Source organism: Pygoscelis adeliae, unplaced genomic scaffold, assembly GCF_000699105.1.
Source record: "Pygoscelis adeliae isolate BGI_AS28 unplaced genomic scaffold, ASM69910v1 Scaffold117, whole genome shotgun sequence".
NCBI classification, from domain to species: Eukaryota; Metazoa; Chordata; class Aves; order Sphenisciformes; family Spheniscidae; genus Pygoscelis; species Pygoscelis adeliae.
In genome coordinates this window covers 5,017,867-5,027,864 of record NW_008825270.1, presented here as the reverse complement: position 1 = coordinate 5,027,864, position 9,998 = coordinate 5,017,867, and the positions used below count along the sequence as shown (strand labels likewise).

General features: G+C 47.5%; 1 protein-coding gene across 1 annotated transcript; it reads right to left on the bottom strand.

The window, feature by feature from the left end:
• Positions 1–560: 560 nt before the first annotated feature.
• ARFGAP2 (ADP-ribosylation factor GTPase activating protein 2) lies at positions 561–9,998 on the bottom strand. Its single transcript, XM_009329717.1, has 15 exons — positions 9,947–9,998; positions 8,935–9,007; positions 8,259–8,390; positions 8,087–8,167; positions 7,161–7,263; positions 6,452–6,508; positions 4,663–4,715; positions 4,094–4,230; positions 3,423–3,554; positions 2,808–2,936; positions 2,599–2,727; positions 2,094–2,220; positions 1,886–1,976; positions 1,648–1,766; positions 561–1,222 (listed from the first exon to the last, which is right to left on the bottom strand). Exons 2-15 carry the CDS (start codon positions 8,959–8,961, stop codon positions 1,202–1,204), a joined length of 1,338 nt encoding a protein of 445 aa, XP_009327992.1. The 5' UTR covers positions 8,962–9,007; positions 9,947–9,998; the 3' UTR covers positions 561–1,201.

Here is a 9,998-nt window from a genome sequence, read left to right as displayed (position 1 = left end):
CCGGACCCACCGCGCAAGCGCGCTCGCTCAGCGTTCCCGCCTCGCGCGGTGGGCGGGAGCGCTGTCGCCCCTCAGAGCCCCGGCTCTGCCGCGGGTTCTGTCACGGTGCAACCGCGCCGGCGGACGGGGGACAAAGCCACAGGAAGGCCCGACCCTTACCCCGCTCCTGCCCCACAGCAGCCGCAGAGTAACCCTTCCGCTCCCGCCCCCAGCCCTGCAGGTACCACAGCCCCTCGACCTGGACAGGAGCAGTGAAGCCCGTGCAAGCCTGCTAACAGCCTCAGAGAGTGAGCTGCCGACAGAAACTTCAGAACAAACTGCCCCGATCTCTCTTTCTAATAGTGGGTAACTAGCCCGTTTCCCCCCCTTTTTCTTACTACCTAGTCCTCAACACCATAGTCCAAGGAAGAGAAAAAACACTCTTGTTAAAACCAGAGTCAGGAGCAGAGCGCCAAGTTGAACGGCAGTAACATGACAGTCCTCACTGCTGCACTTCAGAAGTTCACCTCATGGTGAAGTCATGACCTCGGTCCAAAGCTGGGCAACAAAATAACCAGGGATCCAGTAAATATCTTTACAGTACTTCTTTACCTGGGCCTTTTTTGCTGATGATGTAATTAGAAGCTAAAAAAATAATCTCTGCTTTGTTTGATTTTTTTTCTCCTGCATCAATATATGCTGGTTTACAAGACAGTAAAAAGAATTACCCCATGGTAAAAGTCAGACCCTGCAAATACAGAGGACTCCACAGCACCATGGATTGGGAGCATGGAGCAGAACAAAAAAACCAGTCATGTCTGTGGGAACCAAGTAACATGATGTTCAGAAAAACAGCATTCCCTTTTCCTCCATCACTTGGAAGCTAAGGTATGGGCCAAGAAGGACAGGAGCACTGATGAGGGCAGCCCAAGAGTTCCTGTCATATCTTTCCCAGCAGTGAGGTTAACCCTGTAAGAAGGCCTGTCTCTCCACTGGCTAGTAGATAGCAGTGGGTATGAGGGCACATTGAATTTTAATAGAGTGGAATCCAGAGATATTTGGAAAGCATCCTGGGCACAGCCATGTCCTGACCCCCTCTGCTTACCTTCTCCCCTTCCCACCCACCCCAGACAAACTAAGACAATCCTGCAGAGTTTACTCCAGGCAAAGGTGGCATCAGTGCCTCTTGCTGGCTTCCCTGTGAGTTGCAGTCCCTGGGTCATCAATATGAGCCGTAACGATCCTGGGGAGGAAACACACCAAGACACCATGCTACAACACCTCATGCAAACTCCAGCGACCAATAACAAGGTCTTGGGATGTTTGGGATTGGAATGCTGCACAAGGTTACCTAGACAGGACACCATGCAAAGGCAGGAAGTAAAATGGCCTTAACTTTTAAGTTCTGCCTGAGATTTGTAGGAGAAGGTATATCTGACATAACAAGGTGTCCTGTCCAGCAGGAGAGTAAGGTTGGCCAAGTATAGTTCACTGGCCACCTGGAATTACTCAGCTATTGTAGTGTAGTCATCAGCTACAAAAGACAGGTCTCTACTTGGGACTTTCCACGTAATTTGAGAAGACGATAATTCCAGCAGAAGCCAGGATATGGTGAAAGTCCCCGAGCATGACAATAGCCTGTTTGAAGATGCCATAGTGTAACCTCACCTGGAGAGAGTTCATCACCCCATTGGCTAGGACAGCCATCTTGCCAGCAACTGATTTCACTCCTTGCTTGAACTGTGCAATGTCAGCTGCAGGCAGGACATTTCCAATTGACACGCCACCTACGAGAAGCAGCAGGACTTAGCCCGGAGTTCCCCAGCTCCAGAGAGCACCCTGACCCCCCTTCAGTCTAGGTCCTCCAAAGCTGCCCCCCTCCTCAACCTGCTGAGTGCTAACAAACCTGAGTGTGCATTCTCAGCCTCTCCAAACAGGTCTGCAGAGCTGATAGCACTGCTGCCTGAGAGCTGCTGCAGTCGGGATCTGGCTTCATACTACAGCCAAAAACAAAACAAAACGGTTATAAAGGAAGGGAACAAATTAGGACCCGAGCAAACAGGAGGAGATGAAGCCAGAGCTGTACCAGCTTAAGCACTGCAGAATGCATCTACCTCAGCGTCTGCCTCCCGCCCGAAGAACATATCTGAAGAGATGGCTTTAGCCCCTGCAAACTTCTGCCGAGCTTCATTGGATTCCACAACTGATGTCCTGTTTTCTGTCTCCCGCCTACTGGTGGGTCTGAGGAAACAAGAGAGGAGACATCTCAGCTTAAGCTCACCAACACAGTAAAGAAACGGACTTCTCTCTCAGACCCCATCTGATCAAAGGAAAGCAACAAATCCTCAAGTGCTAGCTACCATCAGAGTTCTCCTCTCCCCACCTCAGGAAAGCCAGCACTTGATGACCATAAAGGCTGTATCAAACTTAGGGACACGATAGGCAAAGTGCCCAAGCCTCTTTCACTGAAGGCCCTTTTTCTTGGGCTTGTCCATGCAAGATATCTTCTGCAGCACAAGACTCCTGTCATAACACAGCAGCATCTCTCCCCGCAGCTCCCAGACCTATCCCTTTGTCCCACACACAAGAAAGGTACAGTAGCAGTGGCAGGCGCTTTACCTCTCTGAAACTGGCCGAATACTGGAAGTGGTCACCTCAGGTTCTTCCTCTTTGTCCATACCCCATGAAGAGTCTGTTTCCCATCGTGAGCCAAATGCATCTTCGAATGAGAAGGGATTATATTTGTACCTAGGTACCAAAAATAGGTAATTTAGGCCAGACGTAAAATTCAGGAATAAGCCAAAGACTACACTGAAGCCAAGTCTTACTTGGGGGGTCCAGATGTGAAGCCTCCAGCATCTTCAAACAAGTCCAATTGGGAGCGGGAAGATTTTGCAGCCAGCGGCGTCTCCTGCTCAATTACTTGCATCTCAGACATCACCGAGTGTGAAACAGAACTAGCACAACAAACAGGCAGTCAGGGCCAATGGGTCTGACAGCATCCAGCCCCTACAACCAGTCTGCCTCAAAACTGAATCTGGCCTTCACAGGCAGGGCAGGTGCCACAAGGCTCGAGGGAGAATTGTGGGATGCCAGCTCCCTTCACCACTTATCTAGCTTATCCTGACTCCCTCAGAAGTCTTGAGCTACCTTCTTAAGGGAAGTATTCTGCAGGGGGACATCTGTCAAGCAGCAGGGCTCTAGGGCTAGACACTGACAGGCCACACATCTTTGGAAAAACTCAAATGAGAACTAGAACCACTGAACAGAGTGCCCATTGATTCTGGGGCCTGAAGCATTCTTAGACATAGTCCAGCATACGAGCACTTTAACTAAGCTCCTCATCTGTTACAAGAGCAGCAAACTACTGCCTTCAGGAGACTTTTCCAGAGCAGGGTGCATCCAAGGCACCTCTCTGTCCTATGCCATCCACAGCCAAGTACCTTCTGGACACCAAGCCCATGCCCAGCCTCTCTGCTTGTTCACGCTTCTTCCCTTCAAGGTTCTGAAGTTTCTTCTCTTCCTTCTTCCGATTGAGCTGCAGTTCCTGATAAGCCAGTCGCATTGAGGTGACTCTAAAGGAAAGAGATATAGTGGGTACCAGCCCATTACCCTCCCCCCCAGCCCATGCTGTGAAGGGACAAGGGGGAGAGTAACCCTGACAACCCATCAAAACACCCATTTCCACAACAGCTCTGCCAAAAATCCTTGCATAGAAGCTACTGCTTTGTCCTCCCATCTCACCTCCACTGGGATTCAACTCTTTTTTTGAGTTGAGATTCAACATTATTTCCTTACTGTAAGCATTGCCCCCCACCAATAGAATGCCCCATCCAGTTCAGCCTTCGCCTTTTTCAGTCCTGTCGAAAGGTCAACAGAAACACAAAATACCTCCATATCTGCTCCTTAAACTCTTCCAGGGACGTTACTTTGAATAAAATATGGCAGTATAACTTGTGCCCTGTTGTAAGGACCATATTGACTTATAGCTACTGCTCATCCTATCGTGCAGCATGTTCTGTACTCACATTAGGTGGTCCTAGGTGAACAGCATTAACCTCGTATTACTTCTGCCTTATGTATGCAAGGTATTCAGCCCAAACAGGGCACTTACATGGACTCCTCATCTTGTTTCCTGGACTCCACTGCCTGCTGCTCCCTCAGCTGCTCTGCCACCTGGGCTTGCCGCTCAATCTCACTGAAGCTCTGGCTGCTCACTTTCTGGGCTCCAAGACCCTTTTTTGCACCCAACTTGAAAAACAAAAACAAAAAAAAAGCAATTTCTTCACGCTAGATTGCCCATCATAGAAGAAAACCAGAATCCTACTCCTTCTCGCACTGATCAGGCCTTCAAGTCTCCACATGTAGTCACAACCTACAGACCCAATAGAGCTTGCAACAGAGTATGGAAGAACACCCAAGACTTAACCCGCCAGTGGCCAGTGCTAAGAGATCGGCCACATACACTTCAGACCACAACAAGTAATGATCCAAAACCTAATTGTTTTGTCCATTAATATACAAGATATCATTCAAAATAAGCAGTGACACAAAGCTCTCCCTTCCCCAAATAGATCTCTCAGTACACAGCTTCGTTAAGGGCAGAAAGCAAGGGCCAGGGAAAGGACGGCAGTAATGAGACATGCTCTACCTCCTCTCCATAAAACAAGAGCTCAGACATACCCCTTTCTTGGCAGCTCCTGGCTTCTTCTTTCCAATGAGGGAGGATTTAAGTTCTGCAAGAGGAGGGAGGCAGCAAGTAAACAGAAGTGAATTAATTTAAGAAGCCAAAATTAGTCAGCAACCCACACAAACATCCACCACAGTCCAGCTGCTATAGAGTCCAGGGCACACCATGCAGCTTCACATCAGAAGCCTGGGTGACTTCACTAGCCAAGAAAGATGCACTTAGAAGCTCCACAATTGCAGGCTGGTGGCCTCGAGAAGCATGTCCATTGCTGGAGAAACTTGTAAGTGAATTAAGACCTTTGAATAGCTCCTCCAAGTGTCATGCAGTTGGTGACCCTACCCAGTAGGGATCAGGGTAGCTAGAGAAAGACTAGATTTATTCCATACACAAATCCAAGAAAATGCAGCTTCAGAGCCATATGAAGGTCAGTGCCTCACCAATGCCTTAGGAACAAAGAAACAAGAACCCTTAAGTCATGTTCACATGAACAGACCAATGACAAAATGGACCTAAAGTGCAGCAAGCTGTAAAAGCAACAGGTTCCCCAACACCTTGTACCAGGAACCCGTCACTCCGAGGGCATGAAGCATGCCACACTTGTAAAACCAGCCATGGTCCAGCCAAGCAGCAGATGCCTGGAGAAAAGTGTAAGAACAAAGCAAACAGAAAGGGACTGCCCAGGACGTTTTCCCAACTTGCAACGTGTAGCTCCAAAATCTTTCATCGCCCTTGTTGGGCTTTTCTTCCACAGAAGTGTCTCCTTACTTTCCACACCCACGTGACTTTTGTCAACCCATACTTCAGATCATTCTTGACAGCCTTTCCTGTATCTTTTCTAGTCTTACCATAAGTTTTTGAAATAGGGGCATTCAAAACATTCACACTGTCCAAGACTGCTTTCAGCTCGCTGTTCCTAACATTTGATTTGGAGTTGTCTGGAGTTTTTTTTATTACTGTCAGGAAACATTTAACAGAAATGACAATAAGATCCCTTTCCAGAGAAGTAATAGCTGCTTTAGATCCCAATACGGTACATGTAAGCTTTGGCTTATTCTCTCCCTCCAAGCACGGGAAGCTAAAGTTAGAGTTGAAGGCAGAATCACAGAAGGGGCAAGCAGAGTTGTCACAAGCAGCCAGCGCAGGCCAGCTGTTGGCCAGTTACCTCTGGCAGGAGCAGGCCCTTGTGCTGATAGATACATGGACATGTCTGAGGAAGAGACATAAAACATGGGGAATGAATAGACACTTGAGGACACAGGCCTTCCACCCAGGATGAACCCCCTGTAGGCTAGGAGCACACTCTCAATAAGGAAAGAAGCTCCAGCTAGATCCTCTGTGTGCAGCCGGGACAGTAACGGCAGGGGAGAATCAGATACAAATCCCTATTACTCTGGAAGCTAAAAATTCAATTGCCTCCAAAGCTTCTGGCAGGGGGTGGGGGGAAAGAAACCAAAAACTGAACACCACAGCCATGTGGCCTTGATCAGCCAAGTTCTAGATATGCAAATGCCAAGTTTTGTCCAAAGCTCAAAATATGAAAACAAGCTTTTGGGAAGGTGACAGATTTGAACTCAATCATCCAAAGGAGGAGGAGGAAACCTCCAGTAAACTGTGGCTCAGTTTTAGGGTTCAGGGAGATCCTCAGTACTGGCTCCACAGGAAGATAAGCTCCTTTAGACATTCTGCAAATTGGCTCATCGGTTCCAGCTCCACTGAGCTTACTACTGAACAGTAGATATAAGAGCAAGACTGATCTGAGAGACAGTGAAGAGTCTTACTTACCTAGAGGAGCTTTAGGAGATGTGCTCAGCAAGTCAATAGATGGGCCTTGGCTGGAATCTGTGGGCACAAAACCAGAAGAGAACGTTCAGCAGATTGATTCTCAACCACTTTCTTTTCAGTGTGCTCACAGTTCCACTACATCTCTTCTACCTCCTCTGCCTTCCCCCCCGCCAACAAGACAAGTTACAGTTACGTGCAATTTCCCAAGCACAACAACTTTACATCTCCACAGAGCAAGTTATTCCCTCTGCAGTGTTCTTAACACATTAAAAGAAAGCAAGTACTCTGCAGAGGAATACACAAAGCTGTTTCAAATTACAGCTATACCCCCAGATTCTCGGTTTCCTTGTCATTCACCCTAGAAACACTTTTCCGCTCTGTATTCACATGTCATTTCCAGACCCACCAAATTCAAGGGATAGAGAAGAGTGTTTAGACAAATAATTATGTCTGGAAGCAGGGAAACAGGGCAGCTAATCCCCAAAACAGTTTTGTGTGCATTTCAGGAAAAGGAGAGAACTGATCCCAAACAGAGCAGTGTTTTTAGAAGTCTCCACTAATTTAACTAAACATCACAGAGTGCACAAAGCTTCCGCTCCTTCAAGCCTGAACCAAAGGAGAAGCTCAGCCCTTCCAGCTGTGGTACAGAAGTGTATTCTCCTGGAAATGAAGTCAGGTTCTTGGAAAGATTATTCAGCAGGGAACTCACTCGACACTTCACTGCCTTCTGATGACTTTGCTGCTTTTTCCACCTCTGGGGAAGACTGTGCAGGATTCTGGCTGGCATCTGCTACATCCCAGGTACTGGAAGACTGCAAGGAGATGCTCATTCCAGTGATTTGCAGAAGATGAATGAACCGAACAATCCTGAACTTACTTCAGGTTTAGTGACCTGCATTCAGTTTCAGGCCAAAGGAAACGCGTTCCAAACTCCAGACTATGCCTTCATTGACGATAAGATAACATATGGACAAGTCCACATTCCCTTAGCAGGGACAAAAATTAAAGAAAAAAATGGAAGCTAAGCTGAATGGAAGGCCAGGAGGAACAACAGCATCACTTGACAGTACTATCAGAGTTGGCTACTGCGAGCACTTCCCAGGTTAGGGAGGTGAGCTTAAATCTGGGAGAAAGTGTGAATGAGCTTCCCTAGATTAAAATAATCTTGGCTTCCACTGTTTTTATTGCCATACAGCCAATTCTCACATTACTCTATTCACTTGAGAAAACAAGTGCATTGTGCAAACAGTTGCCCAAATCCAGTTTACCAGGGTCTATGCACTGAAAAGCTGACTAAACCAGAAGTTCAAAGTAACAGCCCATTCTTGCTTTAACTGTACAAAGAGACTATGCATTAATGCAGTACACAAAGCTTTTTCCAGCTGGTAGCTCTGAGTATTCCTTGAGGATAAAGATGGTCTCGAAAACAAAGGACATGGATATTACAGGCCCCCTGAGGGACTGTTTAGATCTGTGACTATGTCCCAGGCTGACGACTGAATCTTAGTTCTTCCAAGTGACTACTGAACGAGTATACAATTTAGAGTCCTTCCAACCTAAGTGGGACTGCTCCCGGCTGAACAGCTGGCTATTTGAGAGCTGTGAAGGCTGTCTGGTTGAGACAGTTCTTCTCACCTGTGTATGCTCCATGAAGAAATCAGCATCACTCTTGTCAGGGGAGTGCCCAGGAGCTCCACTCAGTCCATCTATAAGCAGCTGAAGAGAGGAGAGGGAAAAAAAGAAGGTATCCTACAAGACTCAGCATCCAGCACTACACATCTAACAGTACAGAGCTGCTCAGACTTACATCGGTGCCATACTTGGCCATGGCAGCACTTGCCAGCTGCCGGATCTTCTCCCTGTACATCTGGGCAGCTCGACTGTTATACTTAGCATTGGCGTCTGTGGTCGTACAGCCGTGCTGGCGGAAGAAAGCGGTCTGAAAAGAGAATAATACTCAGTCTCCTGACTGCTAGATCATACTCAAGCAAGCATTAGACATAAACTCAACAGAAAAAGGAAGCTTCCCAGAGACAGGGGATGGTATACTGAGCACACAGCATGAACCAACCATTCATTGATCAGCTTTCTCCAAGAAGTCTCACTCCAGGCCCCAGAGGCCTAAGAAAACCATCCCTGTCCTCCACAGGAGGATGCTTCCGAGTCACAATGCTGAGCGTGAGCTTTCAAACTGATCAGTGTTACTAACTCCGTTCATTTAAGAGGACTATGCCTCTCATTTAAATGAGATGTAAGGAAATAACAGATCTGCACATCAGAAAACAACGCATTCAAAGGTCACAGTCTGACTTCCACGCACACCTACCAAACGCCTCCCCTCATTACACATTTCAGATGAGGTTTGTACCCAGAAAAACAACAGATGAGGTTCCGAGAAAGCCACATAAAGGAAAGGGACAAGAAACAGAGGATGTGGATTAGCAAGAGGGAAAGCAAGCAAAATGCCTACAGAGGCTCCTCACCGCGTTGGCATTGCTGCCCACTTGCATACACCTCAGCTGGAACCAGTTCCAGTTAGAATCCAACTCTGTGGACCTGTGCGAGAACCAATTATTTCTATTAATAATGTGCAGGCATACCAAATGCAAAAGCAAGCTCTGAGCTAGAACGGTCAGATATCCCGCTACTATCCCAGAGTATAGGAGGCAAAGGGAGAAAGAACATCTTGGTAACTTCTTTGCTCCCGTAAGAAATTAAGTTGAACTTTTAAAGTAAGGGAAAAATCACAGGTTCAGCTTCACACCAAATAACAGTGTCCAAATTTAGAGGACCTCTCACTTGTCTTGCTTGTTAAGACGGCAGAGCTGGAGCGAGGAAAGCACAGCCAACAACTTTCATTCTGCACGTGATCTCACCACAACATGAGAGACTCACATTCAGCCCGTCCCACAGATTAGGCCAGAACACATGACAAAGCAACTGAGAAAACAACCAAGTAAAGCTAGGTGACAGAGTACGTCTCGTACCAGTTACTCAACTTACCTCTGAATAAGTAAAGGTCACAGTTCTGTTACTTAAAATGCTAACTTTTACACGTACTGAAAATAAGAACAATAAGCTGAAAATCCAACACCATCTTCCCCACTAGGCTGATACAGAAAATAATAACATTCCTCTTTTTGTCTTGCTCAGCACTACAAGAAAGATATTGCTGCTTTACTGGCAAGATTCACACACCGCGCTCTCCCCTCAGCTTCTACAATTCAGAGTCCAGACAGCGTTTCTGCAAGGTTAGCGAAAGTAACACGTCGACGTTCCACTGAGGTGCTTTGGAAACTCCATCTTGGAAGGGCTGAGTGACCTGAAACCTCCAGCGAACAAGCCACGTAAAAAACCCGAAGCGATCACTCCGCGATAACGCTTCTCTCTAACCGAGTCCCTGCGCGTTCCCACACCAACGAGGCACAGCTGCTCCAGGCCTGCCCGGCGGTAACCCACGGGCCGGAGCTCCCCGCCGCGCACGCTCCCACGCACCTGATGAAGCTGAGGTGCACGCCCAGGGACCTGTGGACGCCGGAGCAGTCGA

Excerpts from the sequence above, each read along its gene's own strand:
- ARFGAP2 (XM_009329717.1), bottom strand. The coding sequence starts at position 8,961 with ATGCAAGTGGGCAGCAATGCCAACGCG. Across the intron at positions 6,509-7,160 it reads AGAAGGCAGTGAAGTGTCGA|ATTCCAGCCAAGGCCCATCT; the intron begins GTGAGTTCCCTG and ends TTGTGCCCACAG. Across the intron at positions 2,221-2,598 it reads ATTCGGCCAGTTTCAGAGAG|ACCCACCAGTAGGCGGGAGA; the intron begins GTAAAGCGCCTG and ends TTGTTTCCTCAG.